At 43.3% G+C, this 23,666-nt stretch overlaps 2 protein-coding genes across 4 annotated transcripts in view; one reads left to right on the top strand and one right to left on the bottom strand.

The window, feature by feature from the left end:
- The window catches only part of PLCE1 (phospholipase C epsilon 1), a 328,150-nt gene extending 323,088 nt beyond the window's left edge, over positions 1-5,062 (top strand). For all 3 annotated transcript variants that reach the window (XM_077258972.1, XM_077258973.1, XM_077258971.1), the window contains one exon: positions 934-5,062. The gene's annotated coding sequence lies outside the window, so the exon portion shown is untranslated. The remainder of the gene's footprint in view (positions 1-933) is intronic.
- Positions 5,063-5,112: 50 nt separating this feature from the next.
- Positions 5,113-23,666, bottom strand: part of NOC3L (NOC3 like DNA replication regulator) — a 68,355-nt gene continuing 49,801 nt past the window's right edge. Inside the window, exons 15-21 of the mRNA XM_077258974.1 lie at positions 19,780-19,843; positions 19,016-19,087; positions 14,895-15,076; positions 11,371-11,499; positions 10,298-10,395; positions 8,520-8,604; positions 5,113-5,369 (exon numbers count right to left, since the gene is read on the bottom strand). Of these exons, the coding sequence (XP_077115089.1) occupies positions 5,250-5,369; positions 8,520-8,604; positions 10,298-10,395; positions 11,371-11,499; positions 14,895-15,076; positions 19,016-19,087; positions 19,780-19,843 (750 nt within the window). The 3' untranslated portion in view covers positions 5,113-5,249. The remainder of the gene's footprint in view (positions 5,370-8,519; positions 8,605-10,297; positions 10,396-11,370; positions 11,500-14,894; positions 15,077-19,015; positions 19,088-19,779; positions 19,844-23,666) is intronic.

Genomic DNA, 23,666 nt, shown 5'->3' with positions numbered 1-23,666 from the left:
GTGTCAATGACTGCCTTCTAGACATCTGTCAAGCCAGCAGTCTTCCCCATGATTGTGGAGCCTACTGAAACAGACAAAGGGACCTTATTAAATGCTTAGGAAGCCTTTGCAGTTGTTTTTTTTGTTAATTAGTCTAATTTACTGAGATAAAGACTTTTGAGTTTTCATTGGCTGTAAGCCATAATCATCAAGATTAGCAGAAATAAACACTTGAAATAGATCACTCTGTCTGTACTGACTATATAATATATAAGTTTCACTTTTTGTATTGAAGAACTGAAATAAATTAACTTTTTGATGATATTCCAATTTAGTTAGAAGCACTTGTATATTTTGCCAAACCGGACACTTTGTTCAGCCCTCGGCTGCCTCTACTACCATGCCATCAGCTGTCAGAGAGTGCTGGGAGCTTGTTTTGCAAATCAAGGGGAACCACAGGGTAGAGATGACTGCTTTTTAGGGGGTGGTCACACTGTCTTTTTCCAATGTTGGGTCTTTTTTGTGAAGAAAATGTGACAAACAAGAAAAAATAAAAGGCTCAAAAGACTAAACATTCATTTATGTGTAAATACAGCTCTGTTCATATGTGCAGACTTTTGAGATTCTTTTAAATGTTCAGAAGTAAAATGTAAATTCTACTGTCATTTACCACTAGGTGACCACTCAATACTTACAGAACAAGTCAATGAGAATGCTAAAAAAGACTCCTGAAAGATGCCTGGGTGTTATTTTTAGGCATTTTTTTTTCTTCTTTTCTGCCACAAAAACCAGCGTTTTCTTCATTGCTTAATGGAGATTAAAAAAAGTCTGAAAAAACGCACCAAAAAAATACTGAAAGAACCAAAGACAGCAGAAAAAAAATGCTTCAGGTTTATTGTGTGAAGTGCAGGAAGTCCGCCATGTTACACTCATACCTACACCTTTGTGTTGCAGGCTGCGGTGTATGCTCTGATCTAGTGGGAAGAAAAAGAGAAGAAATCGCTTCCGTCGGACACAGACACGCCAGCGGACATCGATCCTGCTGTAGGAGACTTACTGCACCTTGGTACTTCCAGTTACTTAAAAATTGGAAACTGCCAAAATGACACAAGTGATAGAACTGTAGTGGACTTCCCATGAATACTTTGCCTTTATCGGTTATCACAGCGGATTTCCTGTGGCGCTCGTTGCAGAGCAGGAGCTTTTTGGTGGCGCAGCGTAAAGGATGGAGAATAGGGTTTTGGTCGTTTTATGTGACGCATGGTCGAAGGAAAGGACACAGAGGAACTTGAACTTCATAAGACCGGGTGAAGTCTGTTGACGCGTCACTTTGGGTATTGCTAAAGAATATTTGGAGGCGTGTATATAATTGTACATCTACACCCCAGTGAAATGACAGCAGAGATGTGACCCTCATTACTACTCTTCCATGGAAGTAAAGTAGGAGAGTCACTGCAGAGGAGGTGTGGTACAGAAAAGCACAGCAGCCATGTCCGTCCTACTGTGCGCTGTAATGTTACTGTATCGTTATATATTCAGGGGGTTATATGAAATATTTGTCTTTATACATCTTTTATTCTTCATTTTTTTTATGGACATGTAGCACCTTATGATTTTAGTACTCGGCGATGTCGGACATATTTTTATTTAAGATGTTTTATTTGTTTACAAGCAATTTGATTATTTTTATGTCGTACTCGCTACATGGCTAATCTGATGTACAGCAGCAACCAAGCGTACCCGACATGGGCTACAAATATGGCGCTGAACTAGTGTGCTGGTCCAGCCGGTACCGCGCGTACCTTATATAATGCCTCTCTATAACAGACTTTCAATGACACTGAAACAAAACCACACACAGGACCGTGCAGATTATTCATCTTCCCACTCTGCTGTATACTTACATGTTTTTTTTTTTTTATTCTTTTAAACCATTAGTAGTCGAGCCCAAAGTTTGTGTCCCAGTATATATATATATTTTTTTAATTATTTGAGAGTGGTTGATAAAGGGAAATCATGCTGATATTGCTATCGTACAGTATTTAGATTGCTGTACAAGGAGGTCACAGTGGCGGCGTACACTTCATTGTCCCCCCAGGCTGATTTTGGGCAAGGATCCGTTTAGCTTGAAGCCGGAGACTCAGACTCTTTCCGGGTTGAGCATTATTTTAGTTTAGTGATGGTTGTTACTTTAAGTTCCTATTACGATGCTTATAGACATTATTCAGATATCGGCAAACTTTGCTATTTATTTTATTTTGATCCCCCAGCGGAGACCTGTAGTGAGTAGTAGGCATTTCCTTTATTTGTGGGCAGTGCCATATATCGGATACATTTCAGTTATCCAAAACTTGTATTTATACACAACATGGAGGACGGCTGGCCCATTGCCTTGCATTGTACAGTATCTAATGACATGAGCCAGGAAACTGAAAGAAATTGGGCATAGCAGTCCCATTAATTGGTCACCTGGGTTTCATCATGGACAATCAGATCACGCCTGTGAATGTAAATAGTTTGTGCTTTTGTTACGCTCTGCCTAATGGACCATGTCATGAATGAAAGTGTAATTATCTTATTATGTCTATTCAGACTTGTGAGCTGAGACATTGGCTTGTAGATTGCAGAAGTATTTACTTTGGGTCGGGTGTGCCATCTTCGGAGGCAGACTTTCTCAGATCTATAACTATTGCACCAGGAGGTTGCTGTAGATTGCGTGTTGTCCGAGAAACCTTCTCATACATTTCAGAAAACTTTCTTGTAGTATTTATTTTCTTTAGACCTGAAGTCATAGGACTACGTTTGGTTACATGTGACTAGAAGCCAGACAAGTTCATGGGGCCTGGAAAGGCAGCGCAGAACGTTGGCATAGTCGTGGTTTTGTGCTCTAAGAAATGTTTTGCTCTTTGTAAAATACTGAACAGCAATTTGTATAGGGTTAAGACATGAACCGCTCTCTGTAAAGGCAGGAAAATTATGGTGGATGTTCACCGTATAGAGTTGTAGTTAATACTTCAGGCTCTTCTTGATCACAGGTTTTTTCAAAGCCTTATGCATTTGCTACATGGCCTAAACCTAATCTGACTCATCTGCAATCTTCTCCATTCTTTTGCTTGATATTGCACTTATCTGGCATATATTCTTGTGAAATGTGATGGTCAGATCGTAGGGCCTAATACAAGCTCATTGTAATTAATATGTAGTGATGAGCGAGAATGCTCGTGTGCTAAGAGTATCTTCTTGTTCGGGTCGCTGTAGCTGTTAGACAGCCGCAACACATGCAAGGATTGTCTGTTTGGTAGATGCAGGTATTGCCGAACAGCCACGAGACATGCAGGTGCGGCGACTCATAGTATTCAAGCACGCCGAAGACCCCTCTACTAGCACACAAGCATGCTCTGATAACATCTTATCCGTGCACACTCGCTCATCACTTATGCTATTTATTGTACAGCAAATTAAACTTCTTGGACCACTGTTGCAGATTGCTAGTTGCGTTCCGAGGTCAAAATTGTGATGTCTGTTGGGCAACATGAAATAAGAGAAATCCACATGGATTTGGCATTTTGTGTAACACTAATAATACGTACTTATTGCACTGGTGATAGACTCTAAGCCCCCGATTCATCATTTGCATTATTTAAGTCATTTTATTGTCTTAATCTTTATTTTTTCACCGGTAGAATTTGAGCCAAATTTGTCAATATGAAACCAATGTTTTATGAATTGGCAGAAATTTAGAGATGCTTATCCTTTGCACAAGGTTTTACTCTAAAAGGCACAAATCTTTTGAATAAGCTTCACAATGTAACACATTAGTCCTTTACTATGCCAAGAAAAACATTAGAAGATTTTATTCCCCTGTACTCAAATAAGGTACGGGTGTGCAAAAAACGTTCAACATTTCTGATTTGTCGCATTAGGCTTTAAAGCATCTGGATAACCTAAGCCACCACCATAGTGGTGAAAGAAAGGGCAAAAGCAATGATGAATCCACCTCAAGTATCATTTTGGAAAATCTTTTTTTATATTCTAGGCATAGAGTTTCTGATCGGTGGCAGTCAGGGTCCTGAGACCCTCACCAATAGGTTAACATACTGCTCTGAAGTGCGCAGCTCCTGCATGAAGACAGTATGGATTCAACAGTAAAAACATTAAGTGCTACTAACACTAGGTTTTTTTTTTTTTTACTTGGGGACTTAGTGTGATGAAATGAACTAAAGTTGCCCAAATTAAACACAGGCCGACCATCTAATGGGTACGGGCCTATGTTTTGGGAGAGCGAAGGATGGTGCAATTTGTACTTAAACTCCCAATCCTTTTGTTTTCAGAGACGGTTACCAGAATATTTTTGGCCGTCGCTTCTCTAAGGTGTATGAGCACCCTAAATTATCAGACAGTTCCATGGGTAGTAGTGCTCAATGTTCTACAAGGACATTTAGGCTACGTTCCCACAATGAGTATTTGGTGTTTGAGTTTTATGCAGCATTTCTGCACCCATTAGGTTAATTGCATTTTTGTCTTTGATACAGTCATGTGAGAATTACATGCAGATTTTCTGTATCAAATTCAATTCAACGGGGAAAATCCACACAAAATTCAGCGTACCCGCAAGAGAAATTGACTGGCTGTGTGTGTTTGATATCCGTAACAAGTCAATTTGCACTAAAAAAAAAAAAAAACCCCTTCCGTTGGTGTGAGATTTCTATAACTACAATCCCAACTTTTGGAACTGTAAGAGGTTGTGGTTTTTTGTTTTTTTTTGTACAGCGAAAATCTGCAACATTAAAGGTCATGGTAGGCGCTTAATGTGACATTGCAGACCTGGTGAAGGAGGCATGGAGCAGTGTAACGGGCACTGACGTGCTGCGGTGTGTGTAATAAATGGGCCTTCTGCTATTTTGTCGTCATTGTGCCTGATTTATGCATGTCGTGAAGTGTGTGACGGTATCTTGACTTTTTGTGCCAGTTTTGAAGTGTTGGTTTTGTAAAAATGATTTTTCCATTCGACTACTTAATATATACAGACTTGAAACACTGTTGTATTTGTATATGTTGAGAATAAAGATGGTTTGCTTTATGACTTGTCAGTAAGGTTTCTGATCATTTTGGCGATCTGATAAGACGACTAAAAAAAAAATAAAAGACCTTTTATTTATCAGAGTGTTTCGGTCTGAAACATATATACAAAGACTGAGAAGAAGAAAGTCCTGAATAAATATCTGCAAGTCCTTGAGAACTCATAATGCATATCTTCTTTCTGACCACCATCATGGGTCCACAGATTTCACTTGTGAGGCAAAGTCCAGCTCGGCTGATGGTACCTTGCCAAGCTGTTCCTCAATCATCGTCTGCAAGTCTTCACTCAGCTCATGGCTTCTACCTTTGTTCTGCAATCACAAACCAAAAATCATTAGATATTTCATTTTCTCCCTCCATCACAGGAAAAAAAAAATTCTTGGATGTAAGTTCTCACAGTTAAATTCATGCGGTGCGGTCATGTTTCTTTTTCGTCACATTCATGGCAAAAACACAATTAGCATTTTCCAATATCCCAAAAAATATATCTGCAAAAAAATGCAGCTGAATGGTGCAATCAATTGGAGAAAATATATATATATATATCTGAAGGCACTGGCTGGTGGCTCTCCAGACCCGAGGGTGACATCTTCATGTATTTCTATGCAGCTATCACTCTGGTTGGACGACCCACCGGCCACACTGCGTTCTGATCTCGGTCCAATTAAGTGCACGGTCACACGGCCGTATAAAAGTCACCTACTGCCTACTTCTTGCGGTCAGGGGTCCAGACTCCAGCTGTTGTGAAAGGACAACTTCTAGTATGCCCTAACAACCATCGGTCAATGTCTGCTGGTAGTTGTAGTCTCACAGTTGTTGAAGTGCTGCAGGTTACAGACTAGTGATGAGCTAGTGTGCTCAGATATAGCCTTATCCGAGCATGCTCGGGGGCCTGTGTAATATGCTCGAGTCCCCGCGGCTTGTGCAGGATATGCAGGCAATCCTCGTGTGTTGCACAAGCCGCGTGGCCTCGAACATATTACTCGAGCACGCTCATCACTATTACTGACCCCTCCTGTATGGTAAAGGGATTCTTTCAGCACAAAATTACTTTTCAAACCAATCACATGCGTTCGGTACATACCAAACAGTTTAGTGCACTTTTTATCTACCTACATCCATTTCAAGCTCTTGTAAATCCAAAGAAAAAAAACAAAAAAAACAAACAATCAGGTTCCTCGCATCATGTTCTCATACACTTTATGCAGTTAATAGCACTCTGTATCTGTACTGCTACATACTTAGGCAGTTAACTGGTTCATGCAGCTTTACATGAACACCCGAGCCTTACACTATGGCTGGTCCAAATAACTAAAGCAATTGTTACCATCCACCTCTCGTGTCTCCCCTTTTCCTCATAGTTTGTAAGCTTGCGAGCAGCAGGGCCCTCATTCCTCTTGGTATCTGTTTTGAACTGTGATTTCTGTTATGCTGTAATGTCTATTGTCTGTACAAGTCCCCTCTATAAGTTGTAAAGCGCTGCGGAATATGTTGGCGCTATATAAATAAAATTATTATAATTATTATTATTAAAGTTGCCAATGAAAAGGAGAGCAGAAATTGATGCGAAACAAGGAGGCAGGACGGTGCACTGGACTGTTTGATTTGACCAGTCATTTTGTGCTGATGGACTTTTTTTTTGGAGGGAAGGGACCATTATACCAGTTCAAGTACAAGGGAAGTCAAATCTTAAATAAAAAAATTATATATACGAATGTCTTGACCATATATATATTTATGACTGTTACTTGAATAAACAAAAAGGCAGGATGAGGGGGATACAATAACCCCACTGCCAGTGTCTGAATCGCTGCTACTTGCCCTGTTGATATGTAGAAAAATAATTGGTAAAACCAATTTAAAATGTATTTTGGGATTCTAGAAAAATGTGAACCATAGTCACTTATTTCTTTTAGTGTGTGAAAACACAACAAAAATTACACCTGACATATAATGGGGTAAAAACAAAAAGAAAAATTGTGCCTGGTCACAAATGGGGGGTAAACGTTCTGGTCCTGAACTGGTTAAGTAGATCAGTGACGGAGAGGAGGGCTGGTCTATAAACACACTTTAGATGCTACGGAGAAGAAGCAGTGAAGCCATGTATACATTTCTCACTATAAACACTGTTCCCTTACATGTAGAAACGAACCGGAGGAACGAAGGATGAATCTTCAGCCTGATTCATCTCCCTTATTTGGGATCCATTTGAATACAATGAGAATGAACCCTATCATATAGTAGTATCCTCCTCCAGCACTATAGCGATATGGTTTTGTCCCGATAATTAGGTGGCCGGTGCCACAGCTGCATGTGTCATGCATGTGTTGTGACTGTCACCTGATTATAGAGCGCGCGCCAGGTATCCGGGTTTCCGCTGCAGCTATGCGGTAAGCGCTATTAGCGAGCCGAATAAGGAGAGATCCGACGATATTCGGTCATGTCTACTCCTGACCCAAACTCGGCAGTCTCGGACATATATGGAATGTTTCAAGGACAAACAGCGAAACATGGATGGATGAAAACGGCCTTAAAAGGGGTTGTCAGGTCACAGCATATTAATGACCTATCCATAGGATGAGATTGATGGGGGGTAGACACTTGCTGCAAAGCACAGCTCAAAAAAATATGTAGCAGCCACTTACAAGTACTGCAGAACAACTAGCAAAAAAACAGAACTGTCCTGTAGTAGCCGATGCTGCACAATGGATGGAACTGGGCTTTGCTGCTCCATCCAAAGTCTTGGCAGATCGGTGGGACACGCTGTCATGGTTCTCATACTAATGACCTATCACAACAATCAATATACTATGACTGAACAATCCCTTTAAACAGACATAAAACAAATGCAACAGCACGATAAGGTCTTATCCACGTCAAAAGGTAGAACTGCTCTCTCCTTATGAGGTTGTGTGAGACACTTATGTAGCCTGAAAACCTTACACAGAAAGTTCTACGAGAGAAGATTTTAGTAGCAGGATTGGAAGTGTTTGTGCTCTCCGGAATACAACACAATTAGTGGTCTGATGAAATTGTAGGTTTATTGTCAGTGTTTCAGAGTCCACTAGGTTATGTATGGCGGTCTTGAAGGAGTCGGTGGACTCTGAAACGCGTTGACTAAACCTAAAATCTTACCATACCACTAGTGATGAGCGAGTATACTCGTCGCTTGGTGGTCTCCGAGTATTTGTTAGTGCTCGGACAGGCTGAATACATGTGTGGAATGCCTGCTTGTTAGGGAATTCCCACCTGTATTCAGGCTGTCCAGCAGCCGTAAATCATGCAGCTGAGGTGAGACGAAAACAATCTCCGAGCACTACAAAATACTCGGAGACCACCCGAGCAACGAGTATACTCGCTCATCACTACATTCCAGAATACGACACAATTAGTGGTGAGAGCGCACACACTTCCAATCCTGCTACTAAAATTTAAGCAGACGTAAACATTTCAGTAAATACCTTAATCTTGGGAACAGTTTCTGGAACGGGTGGATTGAAGTTCATTTCATTCATAGAGTAATCACTAAATAATTCCACAGGAGATCTGCAAATAACGAATACGCAAATTAAGATAGTGATACCACAACGCCGTCTATACTGTACCTCATTCACTACAAAATGGATTTGTTATCCAAGTTATAAGGACGTGCCAAATCAGTGAGCCAAGTAAATGATAATGGTCTCAGGTGCCAGTTTCATTGTAGGCCGTCAACTTCAATGCCTCATCAAGGAGAAAAATGTCACGTCCCATAATTTATATTAAAATTAGAATATTTGTATCCAAGATTCTTATAAAATAGTATTAATATGTTGTCCACATAGTACTCGTTCCTGGGGAGAGTAGCACCCCTTAGTCAGAATCATGTATTTCCATGATTCCAACAGAGCATTACTCTTGCGTCTGTAGTTTTTGCTATGTGGATGACATATTGTTAATGTTATGGAAACATAGAGAGAATATTGTCAGTTTAATATTAAGTATCAGATGTGCATCTTTCCTCCTTAACGAGAAATTACCTATGGTATTGGCCAAGAACCGGGGGAATTAGTTCTTCCCATAGTTGGGTCAACGCGAGTAGACACGTCTTAGTGTCTTGTGTAATGTTCCCAACAGTCTTGGTCTTTTCCTTATTATCTATTTTTTAACTTGACTTATTACAATCCTCTATCTAGCTGGACCTTTCCTCCCCTCACTGAGGCTACAACTTGCAGTTCATCACAGATTATTCTTCCAAATGGAGAATTGTATTCAATTATAAATCAAGACTGTTTCCATTACATCCAAAAATCCAACTCATTAACCGAAGGCCTACAGCATGGAGGGTCCCATGAGAAAGAAGTGCATTTCCTTTTCATTTTTTAAGTTTATTCCCAGCAGGAATCTCCAAGGAAGGGAACTTAAGTTACAGACTATGGGGTTAAGGACCCCATATCAGACTGGGTTCTTATGTCATAAGCATAGCCCCAGAGACAGAAAAGAGAGATTAAAGTCTAAAAGAAGACAGGGTTACAAAATGTACTTCTAGTGAGTAACACAAACTAATAAATGGAGTGCAGAGGCACAAAAAAGACAAATCGGTGAGAAAGTCTGAAAAATACACAATGTGCATGTAGTAACAGGTAACAGTGACCAACAAGGAAAATGTCCTATCAATATAGAAGCACTCTATGAGGGAACGCACAAGACCCCAAGTCATGGAGTAGTCGTCCTGTTTCCCAGCTCTCAATGATAATGTTATAATAGACTGAATGATAATGCTATAATATTTGCGGTTTGCATTTCTCTTTGTTGAGGCCAGGATAATTTGGTACATTATAATTGTTGCAGTAACTTGAGAAAATGTTATTTTTGGATATTCTTTTAAATCATTGGCAATTCCTTCTAATATAGGTAACTAATTTTGTTTATTATTTTCCTTCAGACATTGGTAAAAGTTTACAAAGTGTTGATTTTTTTTTTTATAATTAACTTCATTACCTTTTTCATTAACCCCAGAGGAGGAACGCAGAGAGGCTCAGACAATGAGTCTCGTACACAGACTTATTACAATGTACACATATTGCTGAGCTGCAATTGAAAGCAACGTCTAAAGGAGCTTGAACATTGATGCGCAAGTACGGTTTGAAAGATGGATGTAAAATAAGGTAATGAAGTATGTTACAAAAATTCATAACTCTGCAATGCGTGCAGGATAAATTAAAGTTAAGGTACTTTTTAAGACTTTTGCTAAGATTACCTTCTGCTTAATGAAGCAGTAAGTGCTGATGAACCCTCAGAGGGTGCCCCAGCCCGAAGGTGGGCAGCGAAATCCCGGACTACAGGGTGATAATGTCTCTGCAATAAAAAGAAAAAAAAGAGGGAATATATAGCAGTGCACGTACAGAATGTAGTAATAGCAGTAGCGCACAATGTTATGAGGCAAGTCTGTTCTAGAACCCCACTTTTAGGGGTACATATTGGTGAACAGGTATGACGGGAGTGGCGATCACACAGTCTGTCCCAACTTCAGAGCTGTGTCAAAGGAACCTAAGCCAAACACAATCCCGCTCAGTAATGGCTGGGGTAGAAATAAGAAACCCCACTATGGTTTCGGCAGCACAGTGGCAACCAAGGACAAAATCTTCACGGAGGTGACATATACAGAATTCTACGATCTTCTCCAAGGTGGTGTACAGATATCTACAGCAGAGAAGGTCCAGTTACCAATTCACATGAGAAAATATTTTTTCTTTATGGCAGCGCGTCATTTCTAGGAGCCACAGTGCACACATGGCCGAATGTCCCGGGATCTGGATATAGACATCTCATTCTCACGGTGTGAAGTCGCTTATCTGCAAGTCTCATCTCGATTTATTAGCAGTTCTATATAAAACTGGAGGACGAGAGATAAAAACGTCTTCTCGCTGCTGATTTTGGATATCTTCACACTAATTTCTTACAGGGTCACGGCTTTCACACATCACTGGCACATTCTCATCTAGCAGCGCACAAGTCTTAATAAATCAGGTACTCCGTTATTCTAGACACTCTCCCAGCAGAGGCGTCCGTACACGTGAGACGTGGATGGAAAACTAGGAATATGAGTACACAGTACCCTCTGCTGTGCAGGCGGACATACGGCACTGCTGTGCAGCAATTCTGGAAGTCAGATTGGTGGAAAGCATTTATACATTAAGGGCACTTATGGGAATTCAGTTTCTTTTTATGGTAAATACCATCTGGCCTGCCCCTAATGCCAGCACTGGAATATATCATCTCCATTCCTAACAGACTCCAGACTTTTTAGAATGACGGCTACAGGCAAGTTACCTGTAAGATGTGCAGCTCCCACAGCGCGGTGTTCTGCGCATTACAGTACTCCGGCTCATCCAGCTCGGGTAGATACAGCCCACTGCCTTGAGATTCATTGTCAAGAAGAATGTCAGTCTTTGGAAATGTCTGAAATAATACAGAAATCGTAATAGTGGGACAGAAATATATACTGTATATACTCAAGTATAAGCCGAGTTTTTCAGCACATTTTTTGCTTAAGTGCGGAGCAGCGGGTCACAGGAGGCAGGAGCCGGCTGCTGTGGCTGACACCTGTGCCCGCTGCTAAAGAGAAATTAATATTCATTGCTCTTTATTAGCGGACACAGCAGTCACAGGCTTCCAGCAGCTGCCGGGCGATCACGTGTGACTGCTACTTAAGGGAACGAATATTCACTGAAAGTGACGTAAACATTAATTTCTCTTTAGCAGCGGACACATGTGATCACCCGGCTGCCGCAACTGCTGGCATCGGACCAAGACGCTGCGAGGGAGCGCAGGGATGGTAAGTAGAATGCTTTTTATTTTTTATGTTTTTTTGATGGGAGCCATACATACCAGGATGGGGATAAGGGGCCATGCATACAGGATAGGGATGAGGGGGCCGTGCAGACCAAGATAGGGATTAGGGGGCCATGCAAACCAGGATAGGGATGACGGAGCCGTGCATACCAGGAAGGGGATGAGGGGGCCGTGCATACTAGAATAGGGATGAGGGGGCCGTGCATACCAGGATAGCGATGACGGAGCCGTGCATACCAGAATAGGAATGAGGGGGCCGTGCATAGCAGGATGGGGATGAGGGGGCCGTGCATACCAGGATAGGGATGAGGGGGCTGTGCAGACCAGGATAGGGATGAGGGGGCCGTGCAGACCAGGATAGGGATGAGGGGGCCGTGCAGACCAGGACAGGGATGACGGGGCCGTGCATACCAGGATAGGGACGAGGGGGCCGTGCATACCAGGATGGGGATGAAGAGACATGCATACCAGGATAGGGATGAGGAGGCCATGCATACATGGATGGGAATGGAGGCCGTGCATACAAGGATGGGGATGAGGGGGCCGTGCATATTGGGCTGTGGATGAGGGGGCATGCATACAAGGATTAGAACCCCCAGTCACTGACCTGCCCTATTTTACATGTTGCTGGTTGGTTCAGTTATGGAGGCACTGATGCAGTTTGAATTCTGCCATTGGGCACGATAACAGGTCACTATTAGAAATCTGTACTTGCCCCATAGATTACATATGCCATGAGAATGACAACTTTAGTCTTAGAAAATGTTAATTTTACATTAAAGCCCCCTTATACACGAGATGAACACACCAATATAGAGAGGTTTAGAGCCCAGGACAACTGATTTTCGGGAGGGGAATTAAGGATCCGGCTAGTGTGATTTGGACTTGCTGATCTGACCAGTGGTCAGTGGCGGTTCTCTCACATAAAACACAAGAGCGTCAGCCAGAAAGCTCTCCTGTGTATGGGAGAGATGGCTGCCATCTGACAGCCATGTAATGTGGATGGCAGCCTTAAGGACTCTTTTATATTGAACAACCTGCGGCTTTAAATGGCTATTTGTTTTGTGACCGGCGGTGGCTTAATGGCGTGTTCAGACACTGTGCGCACAGACTATCGTGGTTCTACACAGCACATGTCCTGTTGACAAGAAAAAACAATTTCACCCGACCTAAGAGCGATGTATTTGGTCTTTCTAGGAACCTTTGTTCCCGATAATTGTATAGAGCAAATGCTTCCTTACATAGTGGAGCTCTCGGTAGTGGCCGGATGTAAGCAGCTCTGCAGCTGATCACCCATGTACTCCAAATATCAGCTTTCTGTGCCATCCAGAAGCATTGTGCTGCCGCAGCCCTGCATATACCTGTCCATATCAGCCATGTTTGTGTCCATACATAAATCCAAACCACCTTGTCCATAGCAAACAACGTGTGGCTTAATTTTTTCCAGGGCGCTTTAAGACATAAAGGCAGATATGTGAATGGTGGCTGTGGGCCGGTAGTCATGTTGCAGTGTTTTGATAAATCTCCCCTGTGTATTATGGTCACCGCTTTCCCAACAGGAGGTCAATCAGATGATGACACAGGGCCATATCATGCAGGGAGCTTTTGATGGGCCGTAATGGAGTCCTGTGGGACACTGCACTTGTGTGCGACATTTTCATCTCATTCTGTGAATTAAAATGGAAACGAGGACGTAGAAGGACTGTTTACAATATCCATGAGGGGCGGCAGCGGTCACATCCCCAGGGATTGTGGGAAACATCTGAATCTGCATTTGTGGTACAAAGTCATCTGCATAATGCATCAGAGAGGAACACTTGTCTGGTCTCCCCCCAACTGATGGGAATATTTGTGAGTCTCTGTTATGGCTGCAGAGAGAATGCGCACATTAAAGTGAATTTAGCACGTTTCATCCCTTATTTAGTATCTGCCCTAGAGACAAATGCCTTTTTTATTGCTTACAAACAGAGCTCATTTTCAGTGCCGCACATTGTGCCCTACATATGGAATTTACTCAAAGTCTGTGAAAATCAACTTTTTTTTATTTTTTTAACAACTGTAAATTAGAATTTTATTCTGGCATCCAACGGTCCTAATTTCCTGTAGAAGCAAGTCTTCATTTAACTTCACTGCAGCTAAATTTCCATTGCTGATTTTGCAAAAACTACACTGGCCAGACTTATCATGGATTCTGGGGAGGGATTCCTCATATGTAAAGGGTCTGCAGCATAACTGAAATTCTGCAGGTCTCACATCTGCCCCAAAGGTCAACTTCCACAGTAACGTTTTCCATCGTTGCTGCCTCTGTAATATGTGGACTTACTGTACTTTGGGTTTCACCCTTGGCTTTGAATGAATAAGGTGAAATCCACGCTGTGGTGCCGAGGGCAGGGCACAACTGAAATGTCCCAAATCGTGTGCACTCTGCTGATACGGCTGTGTGTTGTCCAATCCCAATTCACATGGAAATTGCAGCAAATATTCTACATCTGTATTTACCATAAACTGAAGAAATAGGCACAAAGAACCTATTGAGGTAGATCCCATTTTACATGCCGTGTGCCTCAGTGTGGTGGACACCAGTAAGATGTGCAGGTCGCAATCTGCACTGTTCATGGCTACTACTGCCATGTGTGTCTGCAAAAGCCCAAGGTGAAGGAACCATGATCGTAAGCGTGCAAGCCAAATATTTTATCGTGGCGCTTTTATGCATCGCTGGATCCTCCAGGCTCAATCAATCAAAAAGTCCAAAAAGCAATTTTCTGCCGAGTGGATAAGATGGAGGCATTACTTATCAGGATGCAAATTTAGTTGTTTTTTTGTTTGTTTTTTTTATTTCCCCAAAAAGTTTGTCTTCCTGCTATACAATGAAGCAGACACTGAAAGGCAGTCGGCACAGATGTCACATGAAGACCTCCTTAACCTGCTGAAACCCAATGACTGATGCAGTGCGTGCTCAACCTAGAAGTCTCCAGATATAACCCCTACAATGCTGTCCTTACCTGCAGGAGTCCTCTGGTGGTGGACAGGAGGCCAATGCAGGAATTCGGCAGGACTTGTAGCGCCAATATAGAAAGTCTCTTTATAAAGGACAGCGCTCTCTGCGGGGACACCTGCTTCCTGCGCTTGGTGAGCATCAGCTCCAGGCACTGCAGGGCGATCACCGTGTCATCATTTGTAGACCCTGGAAGCAGAAAGACCAGTCATACACTAATAGACATTGTACATGTCACTAAATGACAGACCACTCCAATGCTTGCCCCAGGTAGCCCTAATACTCATGTGACGCGTATTACTGAGGAGGCAGACACTGCCGAGGATTATTCGCCATTCTATGCTGCCGATTCAGAACAAACCCCCAAAACAAATAAACAAGATTTTCAGATTCTGGATTAAAGGAATTTCAGGTTACGGCTTCAGAGATCGTTTCCAACAAAGTTCCACAGACACAGAGATGTAGTCATGTAATGTATAATCGCGTCCATAGTGGTGCCTATGGTAGTGACGGCCTTGTCTCCACACATTCATCACTAAGGAAAGCACCAACCCACCAAAGTTTAGAGGGCTGGCGCCAGAAAACTAGCGGTATGTATCCTCCAGGAATGATATAATATGTATATAGCGGAGCCGGTATATACGAGCAGTGCATTCAGCGCTTTACATTGCAAATTACTTGAAAAGCTGTAGATGGAGCATAGCACCAAGTAGTAGGTTCCAGATATAGTTTTTAAAGCGCTATTCCCACCTTCATAGATGGTGGTTTGCAAAAAAAAAAAACAAAAAACAAAAAACAAAAAAAAACACAGCCCTTTTGCAATTTACTACTTATTAAAATTTTCAGCTGTTCCTGAGATAAACACTTTGTCTGAGCTCGATGCCTAGGAAACAGACCACCACCGGCGTTTGGTAGGTATGCACTCTGTGAAGCTGGCCAGGATTAGGAGGTAACTGCACACTCCAGAGTTCCTGGTCAAGCTTAAAGCAATGCTTATATGCTGAACATAAAAGAGCTTGTAAGCACTGCGCATGTTTGGCTTCGATCTCACAGATGTGGTCGGTCTCCAAGGAGACAAGCTGTAAACAAAAGGAAATAATCGTGCTAATATCTTAATGACAGCAAATTTTAATAAGCAGTAAACTGCAAAATAGCTTTTTTTAGCCAACAATATCCATTTATTAAGATGGGAATAACTCTTAATCTTGTGTTTTCTTTCCAGATCTGTTACTCAGAAAATAATTACTGTGTAAATCCCTAATAAAAAAAAAATAATCAGGATTTTAGTTTGAAGATTAACAAACCGCCTAAACCCACAATATGAATTCTATTATCGTGCCTTCTGCCTGACACAACTAAGTGTTACACTGGATACACTTCTGGTGCGTTCTCATCTGGGACATCACCAGCGAGGGCAGACCATGATGCGACTTGCAGAAATATACATTCCTAGACCGCTCTGCAGGGTAATATTTATTTGTTTTGCAGGAGGGAGAAACGGAGTACAGGATTAAAACTTGTAACTTAAGAGAAGTAAGAATCTATATTCTAGCTACAAGGCGTTAGAGAGATCAGACAGAATGAATGAACACTAAGCAGAGAGGTCTCGGACAAGCTTCCCAGTGTTACTTCTCCAGCGTCTCCCTCATGAATGTAAGCACGGTACGCTCTGTTCTGGAGGAAGAAGACGAGCAGGGCTGTGACGCTGCGGCCTCCTCCGACACAGAATGATACACGCTATATTGTCCGGACTAGTGAGAACAGTACACGGCTCGCGTCCTTTATGTTATCGCAAACTAACCAAAGCACAAGAAACAAGAGCCATCAAAATATCTGCAGATATTTTGATGGCTCTTGTTTCTTGTGCTTTGGTTAGTTTGCATTATTAGCCATCAGTCTTGCACCCCCTCTATATATCTACATATTGTAGTGGTGCGTCAGCTATCCCATATGCTTTGTGTTATCGCTGTGCAGCGGCTGATGACAAGACGCAGAAGATTCTCAGCATTAGATGTACGGCCTGAAGGCATAGAGCAGGGTATGGAGACAATATAACCATGACTTGTGGGATCCTGCTGAAAGGAAAGGTCATGAGAAATGGCTCAGCTATATTCCTCTGGCGTCCTAGGGATCTAGAGTTGAAGTCACCAGAAAATGGGAAACCCCAGAGGAATACGCCAAGTAGCTGTGTGCAGAGGAGAAAGCGCAGCCATGTCGCAGCGAGCCTTAGAAAGCCGCACTATGAAGGCACAGGGAAGCATCGAGCTGTAACAGCACATACAATACTGATAAGTTACTGGGACAGACACCTCTGCGGAGGTACTGGATTGCTGCAAGGGAAGTATTTAGGAGATTGATGGAAGCAGCAAAACACGGACTGTCCATCTTATAGGTGCAAAAAAAAATAGAATCAGAATCGTGGAGGCTGGTGCTCAAACAGAGGAATGATGCTTAGACGCAGAGGGCTGGACGAGACACTAGAAGTCATAGGAAAATATTAGAACCAGAGGACTCCCATTTTTCGGTGGTTAGTGATAAAGAACTAGGAGTAATGGGTAAACCAGGACTGACAATAAAACCATACATTATTCTCCCCACACAGACATGATTTTATGGTGGTGTGTGGTCACATATACAGATGACAAACAATAAATACAGTGACTATTCATAAAATATAGTCCAGATGAATGCAGCCCACAGGGCAACATGAGCTTAGTTACAGCTCTGGCTGGCTAACAGTATTCGTGTATGTTTGATAACCCTGCCGGGGCTAGAATGTCCGCTCTCTAGATCTCTCCTACAGCTTCAGCCAACAATCATTCTCCTGGGATTCTGCACATCACAATCACAGGTCTTTATCCCTTGGGTTATTGTCCTGTCTGGGAAGCTTATCAGAGCCGCTTCTGATGACCAAGTACTGTCAGGACAGAGATTTACAATGAACGGCTTTACTGGGCCCAGTATTAATATATACTCTCACTGGAGAGAGAAATGCCAAGTCAGAATCCAATACCAAGAAACATAATCTGACGCTGTCCCTTGGAGATGATCATTTGTTAGCCAAGATAACTGCTCCAGAGGACACATCAAGACCGGCAGTAGTACATTTATATTAAATACAACATTTCCTATATGGAGTCCCACTATTAAAGAGGTCAAAACTCAATAAGTACTATAATCACAACAACAAATAAACCTAGGTTATTGCAGAGTATATTTAACCATGAAAAACTTTACTAATTATATTAGAACACATCAGAGTGCTGCTGTAAAATGCAGGGGTGTACAGTGTACCCGTGCCTGTCACAGCATTTGACATGACTGCGCCAAACAAGCACGATTGGATTACATTACACCTCTATAACTACTCCTTACACCACTTAGAGACACCCCCTGATGAAGAAAGGGCGAAACGTGGCAGGCACAGCACTGTCCCAGCATGCATTTGTAAGTACTTCTGTACCTTATATCGGAAAAGGTAACAAGAAAAACAGCACTCAGCCTATCCCTCTATCAAGATGTGGTTTTAATCCATAAAATTGGTTACATAGATATTTGGGGAGGTGAAGGTGTCAGGCGAGTTTTTTCATGAACAGTGAGACCTGCAGGACTTATATACTTTATATGTGCCTATTTATATGTACCCACATACGTTCAGCTATATATTGCTTCACAACTAAATGCTTCGGGTCAAATTTTGCCCATTACATGAGAGATGGAGATTTTAGGCAAAGCAACTACTGTAAATAGGAATCACTGCAGTGGTGGTAATTAAATATACTTAATAGGACGTGGAGATTTGTGGCTATGCCCTGCATGTAATTAGCCAAATATCACCTACAACACGGCCCGGTGACAATACACTATGACAGTCCTGCATGTGATCAGATTGGGTTGTACTGAATATACTTTCTATTAGGCATTATTGGCCAAATGCTGTGACTGGCCCGGGTACACTGTATACCCCTGCATTTTATAGCAGCACTGATGAGTTAATGTTTTTAATATAATATTTAATCAAGTTTTTCATGGTAATATACTGATATGCAATATCCTGGGTTTATTTGTACTTACGGTTATTGTGATTATAGTACATTTATATGTTGCAAGACAAAACATTTGGCTTACCTGCGCTGAGGCCATACAGTGTCTTATAAAGGTGAGTGTAGAAATTTAAGGGGTCAATATTGAGGACATCGCCTGTTGAAAAAACAATGTTTTATAAAGTCATCAGAATAACTAGGCGATAGTAAAGTGATACTGACAGCCAGCAATCAATCAGGGTATAAAGAAGCCTCAAACTTTAGATCCTTCAGGTCTCAGTCAGAAAAGCAGAACTTAATTGGTATACCGTCCATAAGCCAAACGGCCCGCACACAGGCAGCACATGCACCAATACAGGGGAATCAGGGAGGCCATGAACTATTCTGACCAGATTTTGGGCCAGACATGTGCATTAACGGAAGTGTAAACATTGGGTGCTTCATGTATGTCATCTGTTTTTAATGGCCTAACTGCAAAAAAGTATTTGGTTTTTCATTATTTTTTAATCATTGACATCCAAAACAGACATCATACAAACGTTAAAACGGAATTAAGCAGTGTGACATCTTGGGGCATTGCTACAAGTCTCCCCAATTTGGAGATATGAAATTGAGGATTTCATAAGGCCTCCTCATATCACCAATATCGCACTCTCTGGTAACAGCCGCCATACTCTATACAACATGAACAAATTAGGTTCCCATTAGCCTTAATTTACAGCATTGCCTGCGTTCAATATAGAGCTGCTGCTAAACACAACATGTTATCTTCTGGAGACATTTAAGCTTCACCTTTTAGACGATATCCAATATCTAAACCATCAGCCATTGTATAAAGAGTCATCTTACCCTGGCCGGACAGTATATTGAATGCAGTCTGCACACAGTGAAGGCTCTCTCTGTAGCTGAGATCCTGGAGAAAACACAGAACTTGCTTTTAGGAATTTGTTGAGATTTATGCAAAATTATAGCAAAGAAGCACTAGACGAGAAGTAGACAAACGAATGGCTAATTACAACTCAGCAATGCTGAGCAGGCAAACAGCGAGAGGTAAAAGGGAGGGCACCATCCACCTCTACATATCTTCATGAGCAATACCGCTCAGTAGGATCTAGAAGGAAGAAACCTTCAGTTTTGCCACAGGAGGCATCATATACCGTCTATAATCCACATTCCAAATATTCACCAGGAATGTAGCCGCAGCCGGTATATATAGAGGCTGGCTCCATACTGACACCAGTGAGAAAAGGCTCAATGGGTAATGATCAGCCAAGCTTCAATACACATTCAATATTCTGCACGGTCGGTCATATACAAGAAATATCTGGGGAATAAATACATTTATGTTGCAGCCTTAATTCTTACCATACATACCAAGGTGCAATTTGTGTCAAATTTACCAAGAAAGCGAGACATGTGACACATTGCTTGCCGGCTCTAACACTGAGAAGGGCACTGACAATTTTTTAAAAAATGTGTTTTAGTAATCTGCGTCAAGTGTATCATTATGGTGAAACATAGTGGCTGAAAAAAGCACTCTAGATATTTATATATTATATATTACTCAGTGGGCCACTGCCCCCCATTATAGGCACATCACATGCAGAGTCAATAGACCGTCCTCTCCAGGCATATGATGTATGCCATACACCGCTAATAGAGAAGAGGGGACCCCGCCGCCAATCTTTGCAGCACACCCTCAGGAGCAGCATCATTATGGAGCTCTTAATACAGCGTTACTGAGGAGTGTAGCACTAAAGAGATTGGCCACAGTCAAAAACCTCTTGGTACACACAGCAGGTGCAGTAATAGGGTAAAATACTGTAGCAGCCCCTCAGGGTTGGTTTTGTGCAGGTTGGGGATGGTGCTGGAAATGAAACAAGTCTATTGTGTCCTTCTCGTAAACTCTGATATGGTTATAAGAAGTTGTCATGTCGGTCAGGGCTATATGGAAAACATGGGAAAAAGGAGATTTTTGTGTACTCACCGTAAAATCCTTTTCTCCGAGCCAATCATTGGGGGACACAGGACCATGGGTGTTATGCTGCTGCCACTAGGAGGACACTAAGTAAACACAGAAAGAATAGCTCCTCCCCTGCAGTATACACCCTCCTGCTGGCTCTCAGTGAACCAGGTAGGTAACAAAGCAGTAGGAGCTTAATATTTAACAAGGATGAACTATGTCAAAAACCAAGTTAACTCAACAAAAACCAAAGCCAATAGGCTAACAGGGTGGGTGCTGTGTCCCCCCAATGATTGGCTCGGAGAAAAGGATTTTACGGTGAGTACACAAAAATCTCCTTTTCTCCTACGCCTCATTGGGGGACACAGGACCATGGGACGTCCTAAAGCAGTCCCTGGGTGGGAAACAATTAACTGCAATTGCTACTTGCACCCACAAGTTACAGATGCGGCACAGCCGCCTGCAAAATTCATCTGCCGACGGTCGCATCTGCCGAGGCCTGAGAGTGAATATGGTAATGTTTTGTAAAGGTATGCAGGCTGGACCAAGTCGCAGCTTGGTGCCGGATGGCCCAAGACGCACCCACTGACCGAGTGGAGTGAGCCTTAATCCCTGCTGGGACAGGAAGACCTCTGACTCGGTAGGACTCCTGAATAGCCGAACGGATCCATTTGGCTATTGTCGCCTTGGAAGCGGGAAACCCTTTCCTCGGTCCTTCCGGGAGCACGAATAGGGCATCTGACTTGCGGAAAGACGCTGTCCGCGAGATGTATCTCCTAAGAGCTCTCACTAAATCCAGTGTGTGAAGGGCCTTCTCGATGTGATGGACTGGTGCCGGACAGAGTGAGGGTAAGACAATCTCCTCATTGAGATGAAAAGAGGATACAACTTTCGGTAGAAAAGACGGGGATGTCCTCAAAACCACCTTATCCTGATGAAAATTCAGAAACAGAACTTGAGAGGACAGAGCCGCCAGCTCGGAGACTAATCTGATAGAGGTGACCACAACTAGAAAAGCAACTTTCCATGAAAGGAGAGACAGGGAAACCTCCTGTAGAGGTTCGAAAGGAGCCTGTTGCAAAACTCCGAGGACCAGATTAAGATCCCATGTTTCCAACGGCATCCTATAGGGGGGCGCCCGATGGGAGACTCCCTGAATAAACATTTTGACCTGTAATCTGTTGGCAATCCTGCGTTGGAAGAGAACAGACAGGGCTGAGATCTGCCCCTTGAGAGAACTAAGGGCGAGACCCAAGTCCAAAGCCGTTTGTAAGAACTCGTGAATGGAAGGGATGGAAAAATGTAGAGGAGAACGTCCTCGGTCGGTACACCATGAAAAGAAAGTCTTCCAAGTGCGATGATAGATACGCATAGATGTAGGCTTTCTAGCGTCGATCATGGTAGCTATGACTTCTGGAGAGAAACCTGCCTGGGTTAGGACCCAGGACTCAACGGCCATGCCGTCGAACACAGGGCCTCTGAGTTCTGGTGGTAAAAGGGGCCTTGAGGTAGCAGATCTGCGCGATTTGGTAATCGCCAGGGAACGTCGGCAACTAGTTGAACTAGTTCCGCGTACCACGCCCGGCGCGGCCAATCTGGCGCAATCAGGATTACCGGTACCCTCTCCGCTCTGATTTTCTTGATGCCTCTCGGTAGGAGAGGAAGCGGGGGAAATATGTACGGAAGCCGAAAATGATGCCACGGCAGTACAAGAGCGTCTGCCCCGATGGCTGCCGGATCGTGGGACCGAGCCATGAAGTCGGGAACATTGGAATTCAGCTGTGAGGCCATCAGATCCATGTCCGGGGTTCCCCAACGACAGCAGATCTGGTTGAAGATCTCCGGATGGAGAGACCACTCCCCGGAGTCGAGGCATTGCCGACTGAGGAAGTCTGCCTCCCAATTGTCCACGCCCGGGATGTGAACCGCAGAGATCACTGAGCGGTTTTTCTCGGCCCATCAGAGGATGTGGCCTACCTCTGTCATGGCCGCCCTGCTGCGGGTTCCCCCTTGGCGGTTGAAGTATGCCACTGCAGTGGCGTTGTCGGACTGAATCCTGATTGAGCGACCTGCTAGGAAGGGATGGAACTGGAGAAGTGCCAGCCTGATCGCCCGGATTTCCAAGATGTTGATTGGAAGGCGTGATTCCTGGGGGGACCAGCGGCCCTGAGCAGTGTGATGAAGGAACACCGCTCCCCAGCCTAGAAGACTGGCGTCTGTCGTCACAACCAGCCAGTGTACTGGAAGAAAAGACTTCCCTTGATTCAGGGAGAATTTCAATGTCCACCACCTGAGAGACTGTCTGACTCGCTGGGGAAGGAGGAACCGACGGTCTAGGGAGAACGGGTTCCTGTCCCAAACAGCCAGGAGGGCATGCTGTAGAGGACGGAGGTGTAGTTGGGCAAATGGAACCGCCTCCATAGCTGCTACCATCCTGCCGAGGACTCTCATACTGAAGCGCAGAGAGTGAGAGCGAGGCTGAGAGAGCTTCTGAACTTCTCTCTGTAAGACAGATCTTTTCCGGGGGAAGAAGAACCAACCCCCGGGACGAGTCGAGTATCATTCCTAGAAAGGAAATTCGCTGAGTCGGTACTGGGGAAGATTTTTTGAAGTTTATCTTCCAACCCAGGCGAGAAAGGGTATCTATTGTGATGGCCACGGCTTCCTTGCAGGAGCAGAAAGAGGGGCCTCTGATGAGGATATCGTCTAAATACGGGAGCGCCACCACTCCTCAAGTGTGGAGTATGGCCACGGCAGCCGCCATGACTTTGGT

This window comes from Ranitomeya variabilis, chromosome 4 (assembly GCF_051348905.1).
Source record: "Ranitomeya variabilis isolate aRanVar5 chromosome 4, aRanVar5.hap1, whole genome shotgun sequence".
Lineage (NCBI taxonomy): Eukaryota > Metazoa > Chordata > Amphibia > Anura > Dendrobatidae > Ranitomeya > Ranitomeya variabilis.
The sequence above is the reverse complement of the archived record's forward strand: the minus strand, read 5'-3'. Positions and strand labels throughout refer to the sequence as shown.